The 26,697-nt window shown below is 49.4% G+C and overlaps 3 protein-coding genes and 1 pseudogene across 4 annotated transcripts in view; 2 read left to right on the top strand and 2 right to left on the bottom strand.

Annotated features, from left to right (window-relative positions):
• Positions 1-3,447, bottom strand: part of ARMC5 (armadillo repeat containing 5) — a 7,903-nt gene extending 4,456 nt beyond the window's left edge. Inside the window, exons 1-2 of the mRNA XM_010837452.1 lie at positions 2,890-3,447; positions 4-111 (exon numbers count right to left, since the gene is read on the bottom strand). Of these exons, the coding sequence (XP_010835754.1) occupies positions 4-111; positions 2,890-3,367 (586 nt within the window). The 5' untranslated portion in view covers positions 3,368-3,447. The remainder of the gene's footprint in view (positions 1-3; positions 112-2,889) is intronic.
• Positions 3,448-3,487: 40 nt separating this feature from the next.
• On the top strand, positions 3,488-7,066 carry LOC104986690 (annotated as a pseudogene). Its single transcript, XR_825066.1, has one exon. The product of XR_825066.1 is annotated as a zinc finger protein 436-like (transcript).
• Positions 7,067-15,948: 8,882 nt separating this feature from the next.
• LOC104986689 (cytochrome c oxidase subunit 6A2, mitochondrial) lies at positions 15,949-16,658 on the top strand. The gene is made up of 3 exons (XM_010837373.1): positions 15,949-16,149; positions 16,296-16,432; positions 16,530-16,658. The coding sequence occupies exons 1-3, from the start codon at positions 16,077-16,079 to the stop codon at positions 16,611-16,613; spliced, it is 294 nt and encodes a 97-aa protein (XP_010835675.1). The 5' UTR covers positions 15,949-16,076; the 3' UTR covers positions 16,614-16,658.
• An 858-nt stretch (positions 16,659-17,516) lies between these two features.
• Positions 17,517-26,697, bottom strand: part of ITGAD (integrin, alpha D) — a 27,841-nt gene continuing 18,660 nt past the window's right edge. The window contains exons 18-29 of the mRNA XM_010837451.1: positions 25,311-25,384; positions 24,933-25,074; positions 22,293-22,406; positions 22,102-22,181; positions 21,912-21,995; positions 19,836-19,914; positions 19,571-19,678; positions 19,394-19,471; positions 19,093-19,206; positions 18,852-18,953; positions 18,335-18,445; positions 17,517-17,891 (exon numbers count right to left, since the gene is read on the bottom strand). Coding sequence (XP_010835753.1) covers positions 17,787-17,891; positions 18,335-18,445; positions 18,852-18,953; positions 19,093-19,206; positions 19,394-19,471; positions 19,571-19,678; positions 19,836-19,914; positions 21,912-21,995; positions 22,102-22,181; positions 22,293-22,406; positions 24,933-25,074; positions 25,311-25,384 — 1,191 coding nt within the window. The 3' untranslated portion in view covers positions 17,517-17,786. The remainder of the gene's footprint in view (positions 17,892-18,334; positions 18,446-18,851; positions 18,954-19,092; positions 19,207-19,393; positions 19,472-19,570; positions 19,679-19,835; positions 19,915-21,911; positions 21,996-22,101; positions 22,182-22,292; positions 22,407-24,932; positions 25,075-25,310; positions 25,385-26,697) is intronic.

The raw sequence follows: 26,697 nt of genomic DNA, 5'->3' as shown, positions 1-26,697 counted from the left end.
CACCAGCACAGTGGATGTCCCCACAGCTCTCAGGTTCCATGGCTAAGTTCCCCAGAGCACGGGCGGTTCGGTTCTGGATGCTGTCTGTCTTCACACACTGAAGAATAGTCACTGCAAGAGAGTTTGGCTTCTTGAGGGTTCTACTCCTTCTTGTCTCTCTCGTTAATCACCTCAAGAACGTGGCCTCAGGACAGGGCGCTCAGGGCCGGTGCACTGGGATGACCCTGAGGGATGGGATGGGGAGGGAGGCAGGAGGGGGGGTTCAGGATGGGGGACACATGTACATCCATGGCTGATTCATGTCAATGTATGGCAAAAACCACTACAATATTGTAATTAGCCTCCAATTAAAATAAATAAATAAATTAAAAAAAAAAAGAATGTGGCCTCAGAGAGTCAGGGAAGGCCTCCAGAATAGGCCTAAAACTTGCGGGATCTGGAAAGTTCGATAGGTAGGTGTTTGCTAGGTGGACGGTGGATGGGAGTGTTAAGGGACATTTTGGGTTTGGTAGCACCCTTTGCAAAGGCCCAAAAGTGAGATCTAGTGTCTATGTTATGACTTCACAAAGGGCCTTATCAGGTCAAGAGATGAGGACTTGAATGTGAGGGCACTGGGAGCCATACAGGGTTCTAAGAATGGACAGGCCATGATCTAAACCGGCAGTCATGAGGAGAATGGATTACAGGGGAAAACAGTAAGGCAGAGTGAGCAGAAGATGGGTTGACCCAGATACCAGCACAGCCCAGCACAGTCTCTGGGCACGTGATGGAAGAAGGCAAAGCAGTGGGATGGATTCAGGAGATATTTAAAGTACAGAACAGTGAATGAATGATGGGGGTTATACACTAACAACAAAACTTATATTTATTGAGGACTTAATGTGCCAGGCCTCTTGTCAAATACATTATGGTCCAGATACATTTTATGAAAACTGAAAATAATGTTTTATTTTATCAAAACAATAAAGATTTCATAAAAATAGGCCTAAGTTTATAGCTGGCAGGCAATGAAGAAGAACGCTGTGTTCACAATGTTGCCACTAGAAGGCGCCAAGTTAGCTGGTAAACAGAAAAGCTTGCTATCTTCTGGGTTTGTTCTCATTTGAAAAACTAAAATGTAGATAATGCACAATATTATGTAAGTTGCGTGCTCTGTTGCTCAGTCATGTCTGACTCCTTGTGACCCCAGGGACTGCAGCCTGCCAGGCTCCTCTGTGCATGGGATTTTCCAGGCAAGAATACTGGAGTGGGTTGCTATTTCCTCCTCCAGGGGATCTTCCGGGCTTAGGGATTGAACACACATCTCCTCCATTGGCAGGCAGATTCTTTACCACTGAGCCACCTAAGAAGCACTATTGTATAAGTTAAAAATGTACACTATATAAATTACACATGTACAATATCAGTTCAGTTCAGTATCAGATCAGATCAGTCGCCCAGTCGTGTCCGACTCTTTGCAACCCCATGAATTGCAGCACGCCAGGCCTCCCTGTCCATCACCAACTCCCGGAGTTCACCCAGACTCATGTCCATCGAGTCAGTGATACCATCTCATCCTCTGTCGTCCCCTTCTCCTCCTGCCCCCAATCCCTCCCAGCATCACAGTCTTTTCCAATGAGTCAACTCTTCACATGAGGTGGCCAAAGTACTGGAGTCTCAGCTTTAGCATCATTCCTTCCAAAGAAATCCCAGGGCTGATCTCCTTCAGAATGGACTGGTTGGATCTCCTTGCAGTCCAAGGGACTCTCAAAGAGTCTTCTCCAACACCCCAGTTCAAAAGCATCAATTCTTCGGCGCTCAGCCTTCTTCACAGTCCAACTCTCACATCCATACATGACCACAGGAAAAACCATAGCCTTGACTAGACGGACCTTTGTTGGCAAAGTAATGTCTCTGTTTTTCAATATGCTATCTAGGTTGGTCATAACTTTCCTTCCAAGGAGTAAGCGTCTTTTAATTTCATGGCTGCAGTCACCATCTGCAGTGATTTTGGAGCCCAGAAAAATAAAGTCTGACACTGTTTCCACTGTTTCCCCATCTATTTCCCATGAAGTGATGGGACCAGATGCCATGATCTTCATTTTCTGAATGTTGAGCTTTAAGCCAACTTTTCCACTCTCCACTTTCACTTTCATCCCAAATTTTCAAGGTTACATTCCATTTATAGTTATAACACTGGCTTAGGATTTGTTCTAGTTTTTTTGGCTGTGCCTGGAGGCTTGCGGTTCCCTGACCAGGTATGGAACCTGGATCCCAGCAGTGAAAGCACCAAGTCCTAACCATTAGACCACCAGGGATTTCCAGGATTTGTTCTTAACGTGCTAGTTTTCAATAACTGGGAGTACCCAGTCACAGATACTTTGAGTATCTGTGCTCCATCTTTGTATTTTATTTTCTCCCTATTCCAATTTTTTCAGGTAGTTATTATTACCCCACTTTACAATCCTAGTCTCTGATGGGTCTAGCTGACTGCAGAGCCCACTTTCTGAAGCACTACACCTGAAGTCTAGCTCATCAAATGGGATTTCAGAGCTCTGCACAAGGCTAGACATAGCAGGCACTGAGCGCCTACTATGAACATAAATGAAGACTAAGAATCATTTCAAAGTCACCAAATAACCTTTTGGCCTCCATTAACCCAGATGCGACAGAGGTGATCCTTAATCAATACCCAGGTAATTAGCTTTAATTATCGGATCTAGCAGGGCTAGCATATAATTTCTAGAAAGAGAAGTGACGTCACGTATCTCGACGACAAGAAAACAGAGGGCGCTGCGCCGTCCTAAAACACAACCCTCCAGGTTGCAGCACAAAGAACTGGAGACTCCGCCCAGGCCCAGACAGAGGTATGGGTGGAAACCTTTTAGGAAGTGAGGGCGGGGCACTTACCCAATGGGAGAATGCCTCCGAGTCTGCGCACTTCAGTCCGGCACGCCCCTTCAGTACAGCAGTTGGCCAGGATGCTGAGCGCCAAGTCCAGCGTCTTGCGCAGGCGCGCTGGTGGCGAGGGTGTCGCTGGTGACGCAGCAGAGGGGGCGGAGCCCGGCGAAGGGGCGGGGCCAGAAGAAGCCGCTGACTCGACCGACGAGGGGGCGGAGCCTGCGCCAGCCTGGGAAGGGGCGGGACCCGCTGCAGCCGCTCGCCGTAGCAGCGCGAGAAGGGGGCGGAGCCCGCCGCGTGCCCGGAAGCGCTCTATTCCCCCGGCTGCCTTGACGTGGCGCGTACGGAGGGCTAAGAGCGCACGGCCCAAGGGTGTCTCGCTGGTAGCTGTGTCCTTTCGCCCACCTAGACCCTCCCCGGCCGCCGCCGTGAGCTGCGCGAGGCAGAACGAGAGCGAGTCCGTGGGGGTTGACTTCGCAGCCGCCATCTTGGCTCAGGCCTAAGGCTCCGCCCCTCTCCTCGCAGCTCGTCCAAGGGAGCGGAACTGGAAAAGAGGGGCGTGGCCAGGCACCGCCTCTCTGACGCTTTTTAAATAGCGCCGCAGCTGTTCTGCAGGTCGGAAGTTGTAGTTCTCGATCCTGGTGCTCTGACTTGCACAGTCGCAGAAAAAATGTTGAGAGTAGTGGTTACCTATCTGATCGTTGTGAGTGCCCTAGAGGCGCCTGCGGTGCATGCTGGGATATGTAGTCTGCGCCAAGTTTAACACGCCTAGCTTAGGATGGATGGGAAACTCTAAAGGGCCTCAGGTGGACCAGTACCTCCGACCTTGGCGTCTCAGTAAGGTGCTACTCCAGGTGACGTGTCTACTCCGCCCCCAGCGTGTCCTTGGCAACGACAGCTCGTTTTGCCGCCCCCCAGCGGTGGCCGGGGCACTGAAGTTTGCGCCGATGGGCTCAGAACCTCCAGCCAAGAGTAAAGTGTCAAGTTCCTGATAGCGGCTGCAGATGGGAGCACTTGCTCCGCCAGGTGAACGAGAGGGTTAAACCCACAGAGACCGTTCGCTGCCACTTCCTAGAATGGCACGAACTAGTGGACATTTCCGTTTCCGGTGCTGGATTCCTGGGTCCCGAGAGTCTTCAGCTCTGGTTGTGCTTGTGAGTTGAGTGGTTGGTATCTAGGAAACGGGACGCTCTTCCGGCTATGGAGTCGCGGGCTCCAGAAACTGCAAGGGAGGACTCCGACGGCGCCGAGCAGCGGGGGAACCGGTTGTCTGGATCCCAGGAAATCCCAAGGTCCTCCTTTGTTTGCGGAGTTGTTTCACACAAGCGGCCCTTGGTGTCGCCGGGGCAGCCGGCCGCCTGGGAAATGATGCTGGGCCTGCGGTACCTACGTAGGTCAGTCTCTGGCCCTGGGGAGAGAGAAACTCCTGCCAAGACCAACTCTCCTGCGGTCCCTGGAGCCTTCGAGTGCCAGCAGTGTGGACTGACTGCAGCCTACCTCCCCGATCTCAATCATCACCAAAGCAGCGGCGGTGATAAACCCTACTGCTGTCCCCAGTGTAGCAAAAGCTTCCGACGGTGCTCAGATCTGGCTAAGCAGCACGGGGTACACACCGGCGAGAAACCGTCCCTCTGTCCCCCGTGTGACCGTTGCTTCAGCCTGAGCTCTAACCTCATGCGACACCGTCGCTCTCACTCAGGCCTCCGGCCTCATAAGTGTCTAGAGTGCGAGGAGCCTATTATTGGCCGCAGCTCGGACACCGGCGGGGGCACATGGGCGAGAAGCCTGATACTTGTGCCGAATGTGGCAAGACTTCTGTGTTAGCTTCAACCTGATCCAGCACCAGCGCACGCGCACGGGGGTGAAGCCATACAGCTGCGGGGGACTGCGGCAAGCGCTTCAGCCTCAGCTCCAACCTGGCGCAGCACCAGCGCTGCCACACCGGTGAGAAGCCCTACCTCTGTATCTGGTGTGGTGACCGCTTTGGGTGCAGCTCTTATCTGCTCAAGCACCAGCGATCGCACGCGGAGGAGGAGCAAGAACTTCACCCACAGCTCCGGCTGCCTAAGGCACCAACTCACCCACAGTGGAGAGTGACCCTTCAGGTGTCCTGAGTGTGGCCGTGGCTTTAAGGAGCTCACCCAGTTCACCAAGCACCAGCAAGTCCACATGGGCGAACGACCCCACGCCGGCCCAGAATGTGGCAAAACCTTCTTCCACAGCTCCAAGCTTTTTAAACACAGTGCTCACACACAGGCAAGAAATAAGTGCACCAAACTCAGCTGCAGCAAGAGTTTTGTAGACAGTTCAAATCTGCTGCCGCACCAACACTCCCGCGGGCCAGAAACCTTAGGCTTTGAGCCAGTGTGACAGGAGCTTCCGCCAGAGCTCTCCCCTGCTCATCCACCGGGTGGTGCACCGCGGAGAGAAGCCCTCCGTCTGCCGGCAGAGTGACAAGGCCTTTGCTCCCAGCTCCCTATCTGGGCCAGCACCAGCGGACGCACCAGGGTGGCAGCCCCTGCCAACACCCCTGGCTTAAGTTGCAGCCCAAACTGCAGCTCTGACTTTGATGCAGTCCTTCAGGAGACTGAGGGGACTAGAATTTCTCAGCAGGCCTCTTCTGCTCCTCCGGGGCTGCTGATTTGTGGGCTGAATCAGGGAAGCCCAGGCTGGAGAAATTGGGACAGAAAAGTTGGGCATGTTCTCTGAGGCCCTGGAGATGGGACTCCGGCTGGAGGGAGAGTTTGGGGATGGACTGAACTGGCCAGGTTGCTTTAAGATGCAAAGCACCTTTGGCAGCTGCTGATCAGATCCCTTCACAGGTCCAGGGAGTGAGGGGGCAAATTACGCAGGAGCTGTGGCCCCCTCCGCCCAGGAGAATGGGGCCAGATGCCAGGCAAACCCCCATGAGGAAGACAGTGGAGAAGAAGGAGGTCGGGGAGGGCCTCACCTCCAGAGGGGACCATAAGGAAGGGTGTGTCCTAGCACAGGGCTCAGAGAGGTTGAACTTGGGGACCATTAGGTGAGCTCAGAGGTGTATGATCTCTTTGAAAGACAACTGTCTACAAAGTGAAACTGGTGGGGCCCAGGACCAAAGCAACAGACCAGGAAGCCTGGTGGCATTTCTAGGCAGGGGCAAAAGACCAGACGTTGGTCATCTGCCCCTTCCTTTCCTTTAGCCTCTTTCCTCGAAGGTTTCCCAGGTTTTTTCTCTGATCCCTCAAAGAGGAGAAAATGGTGACAATCTAGTGTGCCCAGACACTGGGGACTGGACATAGCACAGTAGTCTGACCATTGGGGTGGGCTGCCTATGTAAACAAACGTGTTTCTGTTGGTAAAACAGTCTATGGGAGCCAGAGGGAGGCTTCTCGAAGCACAGCACAATGTTCGCCCAGAGCAGAGGCTAAGCTGTGAGGCTCTGCTGTCCTCCCTGTAGCCGGCTCTGTTCCTGGGAGGGGCACGGAACGTAGCCCTTTTGAGGTTGGGGGAGGCCTGGTGCCTGCCCCAAGGAATCATGAGACCCACACCTCTGGTGCCTTGTCCCAAAATCTTGCCTCTTAGCAGCTCGGTGCATCTAGAACTGCACCGCAGAGAATAAGGGCCGAAGGGAAGGGATGTGAGCTTCTAGCACAGAGTATCTCTTCCTAACTGCATGACCTTGGACAGGTCTGCCTCTTCTGAGCTTCAGTTTCTTCATCTGTAAAACTGAGGGTGATGTTGCCTCCCAGGATGGTAGTAAGCTCCCATGGGATCACTGACTTGAAACACCTGGGTGGAGGAAGTAACTCAGCAAAACTCGTCTGCCAACTCTGCTTGCCAACCCTGTCACTGGGGGTGTCAGTCTGCAGGCATCGCACCAGTGCACTTTTTGCCTCCTCCTGAAGGTTACAGAAATGAGTGAGATAGCCCCAGTCCTGGGGTAGCATGGTGTCATGAAGGAGATGGACCCGAACCCAGTTCCGGCACTGGAGAAAGGGCATCACTTGCAGCGAGTCTTAAGAGGCTTCGTGAAGGTGCATCTAATGGATGCCACTTGTCTCCTCAATCTGGGTCTGTGATGAAGGGAAGGGTTCTGGAATGTTCCCCGTTGTTGACACCATTTCAAAGAGCACAAACCAGGGTTTGAGCGGGAGGCCTGAGCTGGGCACATCCGTAGTAAGCACTCAATAAATGGATGTTATGATCAGCTCCTGTTTATACTCTTACTCGTGGCCTTGGGGCCTCAGCTTCCTCAAAGCTGGATTCTGTTCTCTGCAAAATTGTAGGTGCAGATGGTCGTGAGGTTCATGGTGGAGATGGGCATGGGAGGGGGATCTGTTTGCAAAATCTCTTTCCATCAACTGAAGCTGGTTCTCACCTTAATGTAAGTAGCCCTGCGCTCCATCCTCTCAGTTGTAGAAACAGGTTCTTCCTGGAGCAGGGAGGCAGACCGGACCTTGGAAACAGGAACTGGGGTTTATTCAGCATTTACTGTGCCCTGAGCTGGGAGGGAGGCAGTGTCACTGCCCAGGCAGGTGACCAGTGTTCAGGGCAGAGACGGTAAACACGTTAGTTTTGGCCTTCACGGTGTGTGTGTGTGTAAACTATTGAGCCAACTTTGTGTGTGTGTGTGTGTGTGTACACATGTGTGCACTTGTGCAGCTTGAGGGATCTTAGTTCCCTGACCAGGGATCGAACCCATGCCCTCAGCAGGGAAAGGAGGAAGTCCTAATCATTGGACCTCCAGGGAATCCCCATGAGCCAACATTTCTAGATTGTGATGTGAAATCTCCCGATTTAAATTTCTGGATTGGGGTTTGGGGAAAGGGGAGAGGATCAGAAAATTCAGCAACACTGGTTCTCTCCAGCAACAGCTCTTGACAGGGCCGAGTAATGTCTGCCTGGGACATGGACAGTCCACACTGCTCCATGCTGTATCCCTGAATCAGTGTGTTTCATTTGTATTACTTGCCTAACTGCTACAGAAAGGCGTTTGGGGGTGACCATCCCCACCCTACACTTTCATGGGTGGCCAAGACTCTTCATGCAGTGGAGGCAGTTTCTCTTTTTCGTCACCCGTTCCTGCCCCCTCCCCCAATCATTTTTTCTCCTCCTCGCTTCTCCCCTGAATCCTCTGTCTCCCTATCTGAGATATCACCCTCCAATATTGAAACTCCTTTCCATATCTGCGAGGGAATAGGGACAGAGCTTACAGATTCAGCAAGGCAAGGCAAACCCATGTGCCTTGGTCAGAGGGTGAGTATGGGACCCTGTGAGCCTCGTGGGGGAAATCACCCCTGGCAGACATCCCTGGAAGGGCTCTTCTGGGAAGCAAGAAAGTGTGGAGACACCCAGTGGGCTCAGAGGGAGGGGGAGTCAGTAATACCATTTCCCCTGGACTGGCTCTGCTTCTGCTTAGTTCTGGACATGAGCTCGGACTCCATCCAGTTCTGTCTCTGATCTCATCCACTCCTGGGATCCAGGTTCCACGTCTGAGCCTGGTGGGCGATACAGAGGCTGGTGCTGTGTATTGGGTGTGCCATAGGCTGGCAGCTGGAGTCCCGCCCACCTAGAAGCTCAACAGTGGCTGGCAAGTGCTTTGGATGTGCACTGGGGATGGGAACAGCACCGCAGCCCCAAGCCACAACTCCTCCCTCCCTCCCTTCGCTAGTCACATTGCGGGAGAACAGAAACTCTATGTCTGCTGAGTCCCTGCATCCCACATGAGACAGGGGCAGATCAACTTTAGGAAGGGCTGATCACTGCCCGGGTGATTTGCCGATTCTCTTCCGTAGGATTCAGGATACCCTGGCCCTTTCTCTTATTTCCTCCCAGTTCAAAATGCTAACATCGCTCTATATTCCTAAATAATGTGTATTTTCTAAAAACAAGGACATTATCAAAGTCAGGAAATTATCGATGCTCTAGTACTATCATCTAATGAACGGACCTTATTACACCAGTGACCCCAGTAATAGACTGTATAGCAAATGAAACAAAAGCGTGTGACTGGGACGCCCAGGGGAGCGAGCCCCGGCCAAGGTGATATGGCTTAACGTGGTGCGGTGACATCTAAAAATCTCTCGCTTGAGGGAAGACCGCTCCTAGCCGTTTCCTCTCACATTCTAATTAGGGACTGGGATGCCGTTTCTCCGCGGTTCTCTGTGGTGCGTTCATTGCTCTGACCGTTTCAGCCCATCTTGGGAAGGTTGTGGGACAGGTGGGCGATTTGTGGGGAGGTGCTAAGCAAGCAGGGCGGCCGTGGCTGGAGCGCCCCCTGCCGGAGACTGAGTAAGGATGCCCGGGACCTTCCGCATCCGGGTCTCGGGGTCTTTGGGGCGAGGGGGTCAACGCACCTCCTTTTCCCAGGTCACCTTGCGGACTACATTTCCCAGCAGGCCCGGCGGAGGCTGCCGGCCCTGGAGAGTTGGCGGCGGTTCCCTCTGGGTTCTCCCATGTGGAGTAGGGCCCCTTGCCACGCAGCGGGTGGCTTTCCTTGAGCTGGGGACGAACAACCTTAGCTTATTGCACCCTCGGGTGTCATGCAAGAGACACGTGGGTGCGGGGTCTCCGTAGATAAGAGCTGGCGACGATCAGCCGCCCGGGCAGCCGCCTTTTCCCGGAGCAGGGGGCGATTCTGAACACTCGCCTCCGCCGAGCCCCACTGATGAGGCGCGCCTTGAGCCGACAGCACATGGGTATTATCAGGGGCGGGACGAGCACCTCCATGGCCCTTTTCAGCTTCCCACCCTCCATTCTCTTCCGGGAGTCTAGTTATTCCATTAGCTCATCTCCCAGTAGTCCCTTAAGCAACTCCAGCTCCACCCACTTTATAATCCGGGCATCTTTCTACCGTTCCAGATGTTCAAGCTGGTTTTAGAAAAGGCAGAGGAACCAGAGATCGAGTTGCCAACATCCCATGGATCATCGAAAAAGCAAGAGGGTTCCAGAAAAACATCTATTTCTGCTGTATTGACTATGCCAAAACCTTTGACTGTGTGGATCACAATAAACTGTGGAAAATTCTGAAAGAGATGGGAATACCAGACCACCTGACCTGCCTCTTGGTCAGGAAGCAACAGTTAGAACTGGACATGGAACAACAGACTGGTTCCAACTAGGAAAAGGAGTACGTCAAGGCTGTATATTGTCACCCTGCTTATTTAACTCATATGCAGAATACATCATGAGAAACGCTGGGCTGGAGGAAGCACAAGCTGGAGTCAAGAGTGCCGGGAGAAATATCAATAACCTCAGATATGCAGATGACACCACCCTTATGGCAGAAAGTGAAGAAGAACTAAAGAGCCTCTTGATGAAAGTGAAAGAGGAGAGTGAAAAAGTTGGCTTAAAGCTCAACATTCAGAAAACGAAGATCATGGCATCTGGTCCCATCACTTCATGACAGATAGATGGGGAAACAGTGGCTGACTTTATTTTTTTGGGCTCCAAAATCACTGCAGATGGTGATTGCAGCCATGAAATTAAAAGACGCTTACTCCTTGGAAGGAAAGTTATGACCAACCTAGACAGCATATTAAAAAGCAGAGACGTTACTTTGCTAGCAAAGGTCCATCTAGTCAAGGCTATGGTTTTTCCAGTAGTCATGTATGCATGTGAGAGTTGGACTATAAAGAAAGCTGAGCACCGAAGAATTGATGCTTTTGAAGTGTGGTGTTGGAGAAGACTCTTGAGAGTCCCTTGGACTGCAAGGAAATCCAACCAGTCCATCCTAAAGGAGATCAGTCCTGGGTGTTCATTGGAAAGACTGATGTTGAGGCTGAAACTCCAATAATTTGGCCACCTCATGCGAAGAGTTGACTCATTGGAAAACACCCTAATGCTGGGAAAGATTGAGGGCAGGAGGAAAAGGGGACGACAGAGGATGAGATGGTTGGATGGCATCATCGACTCGATGGACATGGGTTTGGGTGGACTCCAGGAGTTGGTGATGGACAGGGAGGCCTGGAGTGCTGGTGTTCATGGGGTCACAGAGTCTGCCACCACTGAGCAACTGAACTGAACTGAACTGAGCTACTGTTCCTAAGGTCTCCAGCCGAGTACTGCCTTCACCCACCACACCCCTCACACCGACCTAAACACCCGCCTTCCGTCAGGACCCTCTCTCTCTCAACTTTCCACAAGGCCACTGGGTACCCCCAGCCGGGAGACAGCTATTTAGACTTAGATGGTTTGGTGAAGTTAAATTTTATCATCATGTGGCATTGAATCCAGCTACTGAGAGCTGTGCGCACCCGAGTTCAGGACCATGATCTTAGTTTCTTAATACCCTGGACCCGTGGCTCAGAAGGGAAGCACTGCAGTGAGGACCAACAGATACTCCTTTAGTTCAAAGGTTCTCAACCTTATGTGTGTGTTAGTTGCTCAGTTGTGTCCAGTTCTTTGCGACCCCATGGTCTCCCGTCAGCCTCCTCTGTCCATGGGATTTCCCAGGCAATAATACTGGAGTGGGTTACCATTTCCTTCTCCATGGGATCTTCCTGACCCAGGGATCGAACATGGGTCTCCTGCACTGTGGGCAGATTCTTTACAGTCTGAGCCACCTGTATGTCATTGTAATCCCCGGGTGCAATGTACGCAAAAGAATTTTGCAAAACTTCTGGGTAATTCTATTGTGCAGCCAGGGTTGAGATCACTGCTTTATCTCCTAGGGCAGATGGGTGGGGCCTGGGATGGCCAGAAGCACTGGGCCAGGCACCTCCAGCTGGGAGCAGCCTCCACCCTTTATCCCAATGTGGTTCACAAATCACTGTTCACATTTTGTATGTGTCCCAGGCTGTGCGAAAAGGAAGCTCTGCCCTGTAATAAGAAATATATTTGACAGCCTTATGTAAGGCAATTGGGAGAAAGGCCAAGTAGGAAACAAACTAATCCCAGCAAGGGGGAAGGAAAGCCTGGGCTAGATGGGGAATGTAATGAGTTTGTCAAAAAGTTCGATCAGGTTTTTCTGTAAGATGGTACGGAAAAATCCTGATGATCTTTTGGCCAACCCAATAGGAGGAGACAGCTGTGATAGTCACAGAGTAATGGATTAAGGTGGCTAACTAGATCAAAGTTCTTGCAAACCTGTGACACTTTTAATTATCAGAAGAGCTGACTACACTGGCTATGTCCCTGCTGACTCAGGAGCATTCCCAGCGCTGCTGAGCTTTGCCTAGGGCTCCCAAGACCATGAACAGGCTAGAGTCATCAAGCTTGGCTCAGGCTCAGACATGAGCAAATTGAACTACAGCCATTCATGTTTTTATAAGAACTTCTCCCTTATGAAGATCAAAGGCCCTTGCCTACATGGGGCATCAGCTATGCTCCTGATGATGATTCCTATGTGAGATTAAAAAAATAAGCTCTGTGCATGGTGTGAAGATGCTCATTCCAGCATTTTCTATAGTAGTGACATATTCCAATAATAAAAGGGATGAATAAAATGTGGTCTTTTAAATGAAAGAATTGTATATAGTCATTAAAATATCATGATAAAAGAATATGAATGAGCCAGAAAATGTTCATGAGTTAAAAAAAAGAGTGCACAAGGACTTCCCTGGTGGGGAAGATTTTGTGCTCCCAATACAGAGGACTCAGGTGTGATCCCTGGTCAGAAAACTAGATCCCACAGGCCACAACTAAAGATCCCGCATGCAGCAAGGAAGATTAAAGATTCCTGGGGCTGCTACTAAGACCTGGTACAACAGAATTAAAATTAAAAGGAGTGCACATATTCTTTTTGGAAAGCAAACTTAGACTCATCTTTTGCTTGGGGTAGTTTTCTCTTGTTCAGTAGCTAAACTGATTGTAGAGTCTAAATATGAAGGTGTGTTGGCAAAGCCTGAATAAACATGCTGAAGGAATTAGTGCTAAACGTGCTGAAGAAAATGTGAAGGTATTAGTGTTAGAATTGGTGGAATTATGGACAAAAGGGAGTTTCTATTTCAAAATTGTCCTAATGAGACAGGCATTTGTAGCAGAGGAATTAGGAGGAAACTCTCTTTGAGCCAGAACCTTTGGGTCCTGGTTCTGCCATTTATCATATGAATGATCCACGAGCAAGGTTAAGACCTTTCAGTGCCTCAGTTTAGTCATCTGTAAAGTGGGTAAGCCTCTCTCTCGGTTAATTGTCAGAACAGCCCCTGGTCCATAGTAAGTACTCTGTAAGTGCTAACTATTTTATTATTTAAAAAAATACATATTTATTTGGCTGAGCCGAGTCTTAGTTGCAGGACGTGGGATCTTTGATCTTTGTTGCACTTGTGGTATGTGTGGTATATTTTATTTTTTTAGCTGTGGCATGTGTAATCCTTATTTGCAGCACGCGAACTCTTAATTGTGGCATGTGGGATCTAGATCTCTCACTCTGCATCGAGCCCCTGCCCCCTGCATGGGGAAACGTGAAGTCTTAGCCATTGGACCACTTTGAGATTGAAAAGGAACAACTTCTCTCTGGTCCCTTAGACTTCACAGTTTACAAAAGGATTTAGAGAGGCGGTAGGCAAAAGTAAGTTACTGAAAACCATATCTTCTTGGTATGGACAAGCATAATATTAAATGATGTCTCAACATCAGTGATAAATGACTTCCCTTGTGTTTTATAAAAATTATTTGTTGGTTTTCCTAACAATGTGTTGTTAGCATAAAAAAAGTCCAGTTAGCTAGTGAGAATTCAGACTGCACAGAGATGCCTCACAGCATTGCCCATCGCATTTCCAGGCTTACTACCCGAGTCCTTGATTCTTCTTTCTCCCATAGCTCTGCAGCTCCAACTCAAGTGCCTTCAGGCACCACATCCTTTTTATTTTATTGATTTATTTTTTTGGCTGTGCTGGGTCTTCAGAGCAGTGCTCGGGCTTTCCCTAGTTGCAGTGCTCAGGGGCTTCTCTAGTTGTGAGGTGCGGGCTTAGTTGCCCCACAGCATGTGGGATCTTAGTTCTCCAACCAGGGATCGAACCCATGTCCCCTGCATTGGAAGGCAGATTCTTGACCACTGGACCACCAGGGAAGTCCCCATCCTTTTTGTTCTACTCAGGGAAGATTTCTCAAGTCCATCCTTTCCTTGCTGTTGCCAGTACTACTACCTTACATGCCTATTGCTGTCATCACCTGCCTGGATTATTGCAAAAGACTCCTCATCAGCCTTCCCTGCATCTAGTCCTGTGTTCTGGTTCATCATCTGTATAATCCACCAATGACAGCGCTCCCTTAAACCCCAGGCTCCAACATCAAATCTGATGTCACTCTCCTGCTTCAAAGCATCTGTGCCTAAGCCCCACCCCCAGCGTGGGCCTGCACAAGAGTCAGATGCTCCAGCACGGACATCATAGATCCTCACCCTAGCTTTGCCCCACCTCTGCAGCTTTACTGGCCTTTCACACCTCCATGCTTTTGTACTTATTTTATTTCTGACTTCCCAGAATGCCCTTCCCCCTTTTCTATCACCTAGAGTCCTAATTATATGAGCCCCAGCTCCACTGAAAGTTTTCCCAAACTCTCCTATCACACTCAATGTGGTGTCTGCTTCAGCGGCATTAGGAATCATCATGACATCAGGTCACTTGTCTGACTTCCCCAGAGTCTCTGGCCTAGTGTGTGACACAGTAGGCGCTCAATAAATATTAACTGAATCAAGGAATCACTTATGCCAGGACTCAGGTTCTTTCTTTTTAATTGGCTGCACTGGGTCTTAGTTGCGGCAGGCAGGATCTGTTTAGCTGTGGCATATGAATTCTCAGCTGTGGCATGTGGAATCTAGCTCCCCAATCGGGGCTCAAACTCAAGCCCCCTGCATTGAGAGCTCACAATCTTAGCCACTGGACCACCAGGGAAGTCCCCAAACTCAGATTCTTCTATCCTTGTTTTCTTTCCAATGTGGACACACTTGGAAAGTTAACCAAAGTGACCAAGGAAGTGACCACAACTAATTAAATCTTCCCAGTCACTTTGCCTGCCAGTCAATGAGATCGTGGTTATTTCTATAGCAATAACATAGAAAAGCAACTAAAAAGTGCTTCTTATTTGGGCCCAGTGCCTTTTCCCCACACATCTGTGTTTAGTTGCTCAGTCGTATCTGACTCTTAGTGCCCCTTTGGACTGTTGCCCACCAGGCTCCACTGTCCATGGAATTTTTCAGGCAAGAATACTGGAGTGGATTGCCATTTTCTCCTCCAGGAGATATTCCCAACCCAGGGATCAAACCCATGTCTCCTGTGTCTTCTGCACTGCAGGCAAGTTCTTTACTCATTGGGCCATCCAGGAAGCCCAGCATCTGTAGTAATGAGATTATCACAAATTGCCAGGATGGTCTCATCAGTTTCTGCAATAGGTGTACTTGAGCATGTGCGCCACAAGAGGGCGACAACAGCAGAGGATGCTAGCAGCCCTTGGGCCATTGGCCCAGCACCAGACAGAAAAGCTCTTAGTGGGATCTTCCAGGGTGAGACTAAGGGATGGGGATCCCCAGGGAATTGTTTGGTGATGACCAGCAAAACTCTGAGGGGAGAGAGAGGCACCTAGGACCTTTTCGGGTAAAAATACTCTTCATTTTTGTTTTTACCAAGAGCCATAATCTTGAGTAGGGAGGGGGTTTAAGAGTTGGACTGAGTGTGGACAAAGAAATCAAGTAACTGTAACAGGGTCCCCGTCTTCTCAGTAGCAATTCCAAAGTCCAACTGGGAAAAAGCGACTGTAGGAAGAATTCCATTATAGTTCAGTGAGGGCCCCAGAATAATTTAGCAATACTATATATAACATTTAACTGTTCAACAAGTTACTAAAACTTCCCCTGTTACTTTACTTAAACTTCACTGAGATCATTTAAGGTACAAATTATTATACAGTATACACCTGAAAAAAACCTGAGATTCAAAAGGACACTTTATTCATTCTACAAATATTTATTAAAGGCCTACTCTGTGCCAATCACTGGGTCTAGAGTATTGAGCAAAATAATTCCCTCCAACTATAAAAAGAAAGGCATATTGTACTTTAAATGTCCCCTTACCAAAATAAGAGGCACAGTAAAGCAAGCTGCCTGGAGAGAAAGACCTCTTGCCAGTCAGGCCTCATTTCAAATATAGAAACCCCCTAAAAATAGCCACCCATTCAAGGGACTCAACAGGTGATTGGCAGGAACAGAGGGGAGGGGAACCGAGGCCTCACTGAAGGAGAAGGAAAGGACAGTGCCCTTGTCCCCAGCTTCTGCCATCGACATGGCTTTGCCTCTGAAGTCCTTGAGTCGGGGCTTGGCCAGTGCGGCCAAGGGAGACCATGGTGGGACAGGAGGTGAGTGCAGCTGGGGCCTGACCCTGTGGCTTCCTGACCTTGTCCCTCGGTTCCCCCTCACCCCCTGCCCCTGGGGCCTTCCAGCGTCCTGGCGACCCTCCTATCTCTCTCTCACCTCTGGCTTCCTCCCCCATCCTCTGCTGCAGCCCGCACCTGGCGCTTCCTGACTTTCGGGCTGGCGCTCCCGAGCGTGGCCCTCTGCACCCTCAACTCCTGGCTCCACTCGGGCCACCGCGAGCGCCCGGCGTTCATCCCTTACCATCACCTCCGGATCCGCACCAAGGTACACCGACCTCTTGCTGACGCGAGCAGGCGGGTGAGCCAGGGGATGGGGGACCCCCCATACTGACATCTCGCTCCCCTTCCCTCTCTCTCCACAGCCCTTCTCATGGGGAGACGGCAACCACACTTTTTTCCACAATCCCCGGGTCAACCCTCTGCCCACGGGCTACGAAAAGCCTTGAGGCTTGGCTGATGCCCCCAGACACAATAAAATTGTGGAAGCTGTGTGTCCGAGGCTCCTTGGGGACCACGGGGCGGGGCTGGTTCGAGCTGGGCGCATGCGCACAGTGCAGTGGGTGCTCCACGTGCTCTTCCGGAGATCCTGACTCCCCAGGGACTCCAGGGAGCATCCTTGATGGACAGGTAGGAGATAGCCCCTCCCCGTTCACCTATTCATGATTAAGGCTCTAGGTTGTAAAAGGCTTTCACATACACTAATTTCTCATGATAACCCTGAGAGCAAGGTATAATTTCGGTTCTCTTTTCTCCAGAGGAGGAATTTGAGGTGCTCAGAGATTAAATGACTGAAATTCAGGGAGCTCACAGAGGCCCGGTGGGAACTCAGGGCTGCAGGCCCTGAAGTACCACGCGTTGCCTGACACGCCCTGAGGGCCTCTCTGAGTTCCGGCTGTGTGGAGACAACAGTGATTTCAAACAGATCTACAGACCCATGTGAGAGGCTTCTTGAGCTAATTCTGGATTTGGAATATTTCAGTCATGCTCTACACCATCGTTCACGGGTCTTCTGTATTATTTGGGGGAAGTGAGATGCTTCTTTTCTGGAAGTCTGATTCTCCTAGCTTCCGGGGACCCCGTTCAAGGGTTCAAGCTCTGGATATTTCATTCACCTTCTAGGACAGTCAGCTCACTTGTCATTACCAGGGAGCCTGAGCGGAAACCCATGACCAACACACACACACACACAGAACTACTTTTGGCCTCCTCTCCTAACACTGCTTACAGTGCACTTATGCTCACAGGTCCCAGTCAACTGAGAGAGTAAGAAACATCTCTACCCAAGAGCAGCCCCCACCCTCCTAGAACAGCGCTGAGGTTCCTGGATAGCGCTCTTCCTTACAGCATAGTTATCTTATAAGCATCCTCATTTAATGTGACAGTTCTTATACATAAGAGAATTCACGTTGGCATCATGCCCGCTTCTGTGAAAAGTGGGTCATCACTGAAGAAGTCTGGTGGATATGGGAAAATATAAAAATCTTTTGACCCCTTGGGAAGATGACTTGGCACCTGGTAAGTTGCTCGGGCCTGTCCCCACAGAAGTTATTTCCCCGGAAGTGGATTGGTAGGTGAAGCCAAGGTCAGCCAATGGGAATAGACATAAATGAGAAAGTGGATTATTCGGACAAAGGTATATCTGGGGTCTCATGGTGGATATCTTCCCCGTTGTTTTCAGGCTTGTTATCCATCATTTCTTTGTATTGACGTTTGAAGAAGCCACACTATGAAGGGAAATAAATCAGAAAATCTGGATAAGAGGGCAGAATGGGAAGTTGGGAGTAGGAGGAAGCTGAGACAGAAGGGAACTAAGTGGCCTTGTACTTGTGTGTTAGGATACTTATGTGAACAACAGCTACCACCGACTGAGTGTTTGCTGTGTGCCGAGCTCTGATCTGTACACATCATTCATAGATTCTGCATACGCTGGCCTCTTGTCCTGTCTTGTTTCAGCCATTCTGTGATATAGGCATTGTTATCATTTCAAAAATGAGGAAACAGGCTCAGAGAGGTTAGGCAACTTGCCTGACATTAAATGAGTAAGAGCCAAAATGTGTACCTAGACCAGCCTGACTCCATTGCCTGAGTTCTTCCCTCTATACGATCCTGTCTGTGGGAGGGCAGGGCCAGACACTGGCGGTCTCAGGAGTGGGATAAAAACACTCACCTTGTACAGTAGGGCTGTGATGAGGGCCAGGAGCAGCAGTCCTCCCATGGAGCTGCTCACAAGGAGGGGCATGGGGCTGTAGACCTCATACTCTTCTAGCACCATCTCTACCTGATTTGGGGATCAGAAAGTATCAGGCCTCCCACATTCCCTTTTTTTTTTTTTTTGGACTGCATCACACAGCATGTGGGATCTTAGCTCCCCGACCAGGGATTGAACCCTCTCCCGCTGCATCCTTGCATTGGAAGTGTGGAGTTTTAACCACTGGACCACCAGGGAAGTCCCTCAGTTTCCCAGTCCTTAACTCCCTTCCTTCCTTCATCAGGCTCTGCCTCAAGAGGTGACATACAGAAGCCCTCATGGGCTTAGGGACGATTGTCCCATCCAGGGGCCTCCATCCCTTCTTCCTCTCTCCAAACTTGCAAGCCCTGCCCCGCCCCCCAACCACTCAGCATCACAGATTTAGCATCAGGAGCCCCCTGACCAGCCCAGCCACTGCCTACCACACAGTCATTACCTGGGCTCTCAAAAATGCCTCCTGTCCTGAAATCTGGGTGTACACAGATCTGTTGAATGTGACTTCAGCCATACTCACGACCAATGTCTTCTTCTGCAGCAACTGCAAAAGAGAAGGAGAGAGCTGGGAACTAGCTCTATAGGGGGCAGGGGAGCACGAAGGCAGCTCAGGGATAGAGAAACACCCTGGCCTAAGGGGGCACAGACACTTCAAGCCCCATCTGAGTCGAGGAAGGATGTACCTGGCTGGCCCAGCCGAAGCTGAGGTTGCCCTTCAGGATGAAGTCAAGTTCCTCCTGGACGCCGAAGGAGGGGATGTCACAGCGGAACCTCAGGCAGTCAGCGATGGAGCAGTCCTGGGAACAGGAGAAGAGTGAAGTTGAAGAGGATCTTCACTTAAGCAGGAACCACAAGAGAGAATGAAATCTAGCTGATTTGGGGATGGGGAATAGATAAACCATCAGAGGACATAAACATGGCTCTGAAGCTTAGCAGTCCATTTCCCGGGAGCCTTCAGTAGTCCTGCAGTGGGACCTTTCTCACCAGCACAAGACTGCTTGGCATCTGGGTCTGGAAGTCCGGCTGCTGGGGAGGTTCCCTCTCTGACACACAGGGGAGACTCTAGGGAAAGAGAGAAATAGCTACAGGATGATCCACTGGTTGGAGGGTATGGGCATTGTGGGATTAGACTCTAGGGAGTGACGGAAGGCAGGTGGGCACCTGTGAAGGGGCCACCAATGCCACATCCCACACGACCACACCGTTCAGCAGGATGGGGACCCAGAAATGCACGCTGATGGCCAGTTCACGCTGACTCAGGTTATTCACCTGCAGAAAACAGAGACAAAACATGACTGTGGTCCCTGGAGCATCCCAAGTCCCTCCCCTTTCCTGGCTCCAGCTTCCAGCTCTTCCCCATCCTTCCCGCACCAGCTCCCCACATCCCCATGGTAGGGACAGAGGTGGATACTCCCTGGCCTCTCACACGATATCGATGCTCAGCTTCTCTTCTGCTCTTCTGGTCAGAAGCTGAAAAATTGAAGTACTTGGTGGATTCTTCTTGCCTGGAGAGAGAGAGGGCTTATGGGTGAAAAACAGCCCGGGGACCATCCTTGGTTGCACCTGCTGGGGAAGGGGCCCAGCAGGTGACCCAGGGGATCGGTGATGGTCCCCACGTGCCTGTGCAGCTTCAACTTTAGCCTCGGTCAGGGAGCTAGATCTCACACGTGCAACTGAAAGATCCTGCATGCCACAACTAAGACCCTGTGCAGCAAATAAATAAATATTTAAAGAGGGGGTATAACAATAACCATATCATAGACCTAATAGGAGGATTGGGCTTCCCTGGTAGTTCAGATGGTAAAGAACCTGCCAGCAATGCAGAAGACTCAGGTTCGACCCCTGGGTTGGGCAGATCCCCTGGAGGAGGGAATGGCTACCCACTCCAGTATTTTTGCCTGGAGAATTCCATGGACAGAGGAGCCTGGTGGGCTACAGTCCTTGGGGGTCACAAAGAGTTGGACATAACTGAGGGACTAACACTGCTACTAATAGAAGGGTTAAGTTATGTAAATACAGGTAAAGTACTTAAAACAAGGCCTGGCATGTCATAAGTATATAAATGTAAGCTTAATAAATAATAATAAAGTATATAAATGTAAGCTTAATAAATGTAACTTATTGTGAGTTTTAGTGTTTTCCCATGGATAGAAGGGGAAATCCACACATAGAGTTTGGAAGGGCAATGACACTGCTTGACCCCCCTTCTCTAGTTCCCCTAAAAATTGGTGCATCAGCAGCAGCAGCAAACTCTGTCCCATGGCAATATTATAAGCTTATGACCAACTCTAAAGTCTCTGGAGTTTAGCCAGGTAGGTGAGGCTGTCTTGCTTCTGGCCTGGCCTGTCCCTGCTCCCTCCGCCACTTTCAGAGCCCAGAGCAGCAGCCCTTCACCTGCCTTTCCTGTGGCCTGCTGAGGCTTGTGCTCTTACAAACCATCCCTATAGTTTCGCACATCTCTGTTCTCCCCTGAGTTTTGTGAAACCCTGACCTTTCTTTGCTCTGTGTGGTCACAGACCATATCCTGTTAGAGACAAGCTCCCCACTTCAGAGTATTCAGAAAAGCCTCAGTTCTTAATCTAGTAGATCCAGTTCAGCATATTTGTGTTTGGCACAAAGGCTAGAGTTGGCTTCATGTTAAAGGAGGTCTGTACCTTGGAGAGGGAAGAGAGGATGCATAGGGGTGGCAAGGTGTGTGTGTGTACCACCAGCAGATCAATTCATCAGAGGAGAACCAAGAATTACGGGATATGGTGGTGCAGTGGATAAGAATCTGCCTCCCACGCAGGGGACACAGGTTCCATCTCTGGTCTGGGATGATCCCACATGCTTTGGGGCAACTAAGCCGGAGCACCACAATTACTGGGCATGCCCTCTCGAGCTTGTGAGGCACAATGACTGAAGCCTGCATGCTCTAGGGCCTGTGAGCCCCTGTGTGTCAGCTACTAAAGCCCATTTGTCTGGAGCCTATGCTCTGCAACAAGAGAAGCCACAGCAACTAGAGTGTAACCCCTGATGTCCAAAACTAGAGAAAGCCTACAGGCAGCAGTGAAGACCAAGTACAGCCAAAAATAAATAAACAAATAGCAAATAAATATAGCAGTAAAAAAAAAAAAAAAAAGAATTATGGGACATGGTGTGCTTAATTGCTCAGCTGTGTTGGACTCTTTTCGACCCTGTGGACTGTATCCCACCAGGCTCCTCTGTCCATGAGATTCTCCAGGCAAGAATACTGGAATGGGTAGCTGTTCCCTTCTCCAGGGGATCTTCCCAACTCAGGGATCAAATCCAGGTCTCGTGCATTGCAGGTAGATTCTTTACCATCTGACCCACCAGGGAAGCTATGGTGCTATGCTGTAAGTGTATGGCTGATCAACAAGAATTCTCATGTGAGAAATCAGAGGGGCTAGCTTAGTTACTCATCCTCAAAAGAGCAGGCTGCCCTGCAGGAGGAGGTACTAGGTTTGGAAGAAGGTCCAAGGGGAGGACAGGGATTAAGTACCTGCTGATCACTGTGTAGACAGCATATTTCACTGGGAGCTCCAGCTGGGAGGTGGTCTTGTTGGATGTAGGTTTATTATTTTCACTGGAGGGAGAGAAGGGTGCCTGGTTGGGAAGGAATCCAGGGAGAGTCTCTGGCTGGAGCATGGAACAGGAGAGAGAGGGACACACCCTACCTGGCCTGAGCTCACCTGCTTATGTTGGCACTGAGATGAAACTTATCTCCTAAGGTGGCCTTGTAGGAGACATCAAATGTGATTATGAAGGTGCCCTGAGGGAAATGAAAGAAGGGTTGAGGATGGGGAAGGCCATGGTGGAGAGAGGGAAGGAAATGGGGTCAGGAAGAGGGAGAAGAGCAATGAGAGTTGGAGGAAGCTCTGACCTTAATGCCCTCACGGAAGATGGGGTGGTTAATGCTACAGCCGCTGCTCTTCAGGCCCTCGTTTCCGGTGGGAACTGCCTCACATGCCAGGCGCAGGGGACGCTGACCAGGTTGCTTCAGAGGAGAAGGAATTTTTAAAAACTTAGCCACATGCATATACAGGCTGAATGCAAAACAGTGGTGGCATTGCAAAGCCATAGGGGAAGCTCTCAGTAAATGGTTCTGGGAAAATTGGCCCATACAAAACAAGCAAACAAATGAACGAATAAACACTGGATCCCTACCTCACTCCATACATTAGAATAAATCCAAACTGAATTAAAGACTTAAATGTAAAAGGCAAAATCATAAATCTCTTAGAAGATAATAGAGGGGAAGGTCTTTATAACCATAGAGTAGGGAAGTACTTCTTAAACATGATACACACATAAAATACTAAACACAAAGGAAAAGTTTGATAAAAATCAACCACAATCAAATTAAGACCATCTAGGGAAGGAAAGCCAGTTAATCCTAGAGGAAATCAACCCTGAATATTCATCGGAAGGACTGATGCTGAAGCTCCAATACTTGGGGCACCTGATATGACAAGCTGACTCATTTGGGAAAGACCCTGATGCTGGGAAAGCAGAAGGGGGTAGAAGAGGATGAGATGGTTAGATAGCATCACCAACTCAACAGACAGAATCTGAGCAAACTCCCAGAGATAGTGGAGGACAGAGAAGCCTGGTGTGCTGCAGTCCATGGGGTTGCAGAGTCAGACACGCTGTAGTGACTGAGATCTAGAGAACAAACATGGTCCCCAGTGGGGAGAAGAATGAAGGGAGGAGCATACAGATCAGGTGTCAGAGGTGCAGACTACCGTTTATAAAATAAATAAGATGCAAGGATATATTATGCAGCACAGGGAATATAACCAGTGTTTTATAATAATTTTAAATTGAATGTAATCTATAAAATACTGAGTTGTTATCTTGTACACCAGAAATTAATATAAGATTGTAAATCAACAGTACTTTAAAAGTTTCAGAAAAAAGGAACATACAATATGTTTCCTTATCGATGGCACCCCACTCCAGTACTCTTGCCTGGAAAATCCCATGGACGGTGGAGCCTGGTAGGCTGCAGTCCATGGGGTCGCTAAGAGTCGGACACGACTGAGCGACTTCACTTTCACTTCTCACTTTTATGCACTGGAGAAGGAAATGGCAACCCACTCCAGTGTTCTTGCCTGGAGGAGGAGCCTGGTGGGCTGCCATCTATGGGGTCGCACAGAGTCGGACACGACTGAAGCGACTTAGCAGCAGTAGCAGCAGCAGCATGGCAGAAAGCGAGGAGGCTCTTGATGAAAATGAAAGAGGAGAATGAAAAGGCTGGCTTAAAACTCAACATTCAAAAAACAAAGATCATGGCATTTGGTCCCATTACTTCATGGCAAATAGAAGGGGAAACAATGGAAACAGTGACAGACTTTATTTTCTTGGGCTCCAAAATCAGTGCAGATGGTGATGCAGCCATGAAATTAAAAGACACTTGTTCCTTGGAAGAAAAGCTATGACCAACCTACACAGCACATTAAAAAGCAGAGACATTATTTTTCTGACAAAGGTCCATATAGTCAAAGCTATTCTTTTTCCAGTAGTCATGTATGGATGTTAAGAGTTGGACCAAAAAGAAAGCTGAGTGCCGAAGTATTGATGCTTTTAAACTGTGGTGTTAGAGAAGACTCTTGAGAGTCCCTTGTACTGTGAGGAGATCAAACCAGTTAATCTTAAAGGAAATCAGTCCTGAATATTCATTGGAAGGACTGATGCTGAAGCTCCAGTACTTTAGCCATCTGATGTGAAGAACTGACTCATTGGAAAAACCCTGATGCTGGGAAAGACTGAAGGCAGGAGAAGGGGATGACAGAGGATGAGATGGTTGGATGGCATTGCCAACTCAATGGACATGAGTTTGAGCAAGCTCTAGGAGTTGGTGATAGACAGGGAAGCCTGGTGTGCTGCAGTCCATGGGGTTGCAAAGAGTCGGATACGACTGAGTGACTGAACTGAACTGAACTGAACACGTTTCCATTTATATAAAGTTCAAATATTGACAAAACTCAACAGTATAATCTAGGGATATATTTATGGGTGGTGAAGAAATACAAGGAATTGAGTATTACAAGGCAGAATAGTGATTACCTCTGCAGAGAGTATGAGGTTAGGATGAGGAAAGTTATATAAAGGGCTTCTGGAGGTGCTAGAAGTGCTTTATTTCTTTTCTTTCTTTTTCTTTTTATTAATCTTTGGACTTTGCCACGCAGCATGTAGGATCTTAGTTCCCCAACCGGGGATTGATCCCCTGCCCGCTGCATTGGCAGCACAGAGTCTTAACCACTGGACCACCAGGAAAATCCTCCCCATCTTTTAAATGTATTATTGTTTTAAAAAATCCTTTGGAGTGCTTTATTTCTTCATCTAGATGTTAATTGCATAGATTTTTGCTTAATGTTTAGTTATTAAACTATACATATGCCCTGTGCACTTCTCTCTTTGTGTGTGTTGTATATTTCATCATAGAAAAAATTAAAGGAACCTATTATAACTCAGAGCAGGAGAGAGGTCCCAGCCACTGAAGCCCAAGGGAGCTGTTTACCTGGATTGCTAACGTGCGTCGATAGGACAGCCCTGCTGGATAGTAGAAGCTGATCACCGTTCCATAGGAATCCTCACCCTCATTGGACACCATCACTGCAACATTGAGCTCCAGGGAGCTCCCCACCACCAGGGTCTCCAACCTGAACAAGGAAGGACAAGATTGAAAGAGAGACTCCGAGGAAACAGGTTGGAATTGAATCAGGAGTGGGGGCAGGGCTGTGGGAACGCATGAGCTACTTGCTGATGACCTTCCAGTCAAAAGCACTTCTTTGTTAGAAGGAGAGGCAAAGGGAAACACAGGGACTTCCCATCCTATGAGGATGGGAGCCCCCAAAGCTTTAGTGTATGGCTATGAAAGGAGACAGAGCTCACTCACCCTAAGAAGCTCAGGTTGACACTGAGGTCCCCTTCACAAAGGTGATCTTGCCCACAGTTCTTCTCAAAGGGGAGCTGCAGCAAAACAGTACATTCTCTTCCCATCCGTGTCTCAATCCATCCCCAGTCTCACTAGGAACACCCGTCAACACTGAGCATTACTGAGCGCCCACCCTGTGCTAGACTCTGTCCTGGCACTCACTGTCCTAGACTCTGGCAAGGAGGTGGGGCAGACAATGTGAGAGGGGCAGTTAGGATATAAGAGAAAGAGAAGACAAGGTCCTTGGCTTCAGAGAACGTAACGTTTAGTTGAGGAGTCAAATTCAACTGGAACAAGCGTTCAGCAAACATTATTAACAGTCGATAATGAGACAGGTTCTGCACTCGGAAAGGTGGCAACTGCAGGTGAATTAGACATGGTGGTTCTTACATTCAAGGAACCTACAATCCCGAGGGATTCACAGAAGCAGAGGCAGATGGCTATCAGTCCAGTCACATGGTATTTGGCCTGGTATCACCATGACACAGTAGGAGGCCAGAGAAGAAGTGATGTGCTGAGCAGTGGTTTTCAAAAGAGAAGCAGATAAGACTGGGGCTCTGGGGATGACGAGATCTTTGAGGTAGAGAGAAGATGTTTTTCCAAATAAGAAATATGACATGCAGGAAGGACACAGAAATCAATTGCCAAACCATGTCTTCATCTGTTTATTATGCTGCCCTTATAGGAACACTATGAGCAATTACAGGTACCTGTAGTCACTTGACAGGGCCTCCTCTTGAAAACAGAAAGGAACTGTAACATGAAAAAGAAAGACAGACAACATGGACAAAGACAGAGAGGCAGAAAGGAGAAAAGTTGGGGGACTTCCCCAGCAGTCTAATGGTCAAGACTCCATGCCTCCTGTTATATGACACAGGGGGCTCAGCTTGGTGCTCTGTGATGACCTAGAGGGGTGGGATGGGAGGGCTGGAGGAAGGCTCAAGAGAGAGGGGATCTATGTATATTTATAGCTGATTCATGTTGTACAGCAGAAATCAACACAACACTGGAAAGCAATTATCCTCCAATTTAAAAAATTGCATCTGACTAGAGATGATCGTGCGGAGAAGGCGATGGCACCCCACTCCAGTACTCTTGCCTGGAAAATCCCATGGATGGAGGAGCCTGGTAGGCTGCAGTCCATGGGGTTGCTGAGTCAGGCACGACTAAGCGACTTCACTTTCACTTTTCACTCTCATGCATTGGAGAAGGATATGGCAACCCACTCCAGTATTCTTGCCTGGAGAATCCCAGGGACAGAGGAGCCTGGTGGGCTGCCGTCTATGGGGTTGCACAGAGTCAGACACGACTGAAGCGACTTAGCAGCAGCAGCAGCAGCAACAACTAA

Source organism: Bison bison, unplaced genomic scaffold (genome assembly GCF_000754665.1).
Source record: "Bison bison bison isolate TAMUID 2011002044 unplaced genomic scaffold, Bison_UMD1.0 scf7180017864072, whole genome shotgun sequence".
Lineage (NCBI taxonomy): Eukaryota > Metazoa > Chordata > Mammalia > Artiodactyla > Bovidae > Bison > Bison bison.
The sequence above is the reverse complement of the archived record's forward strand: the minus strand, read 5'-3'. Positions and strand labels throughout refer to the sequence as shown.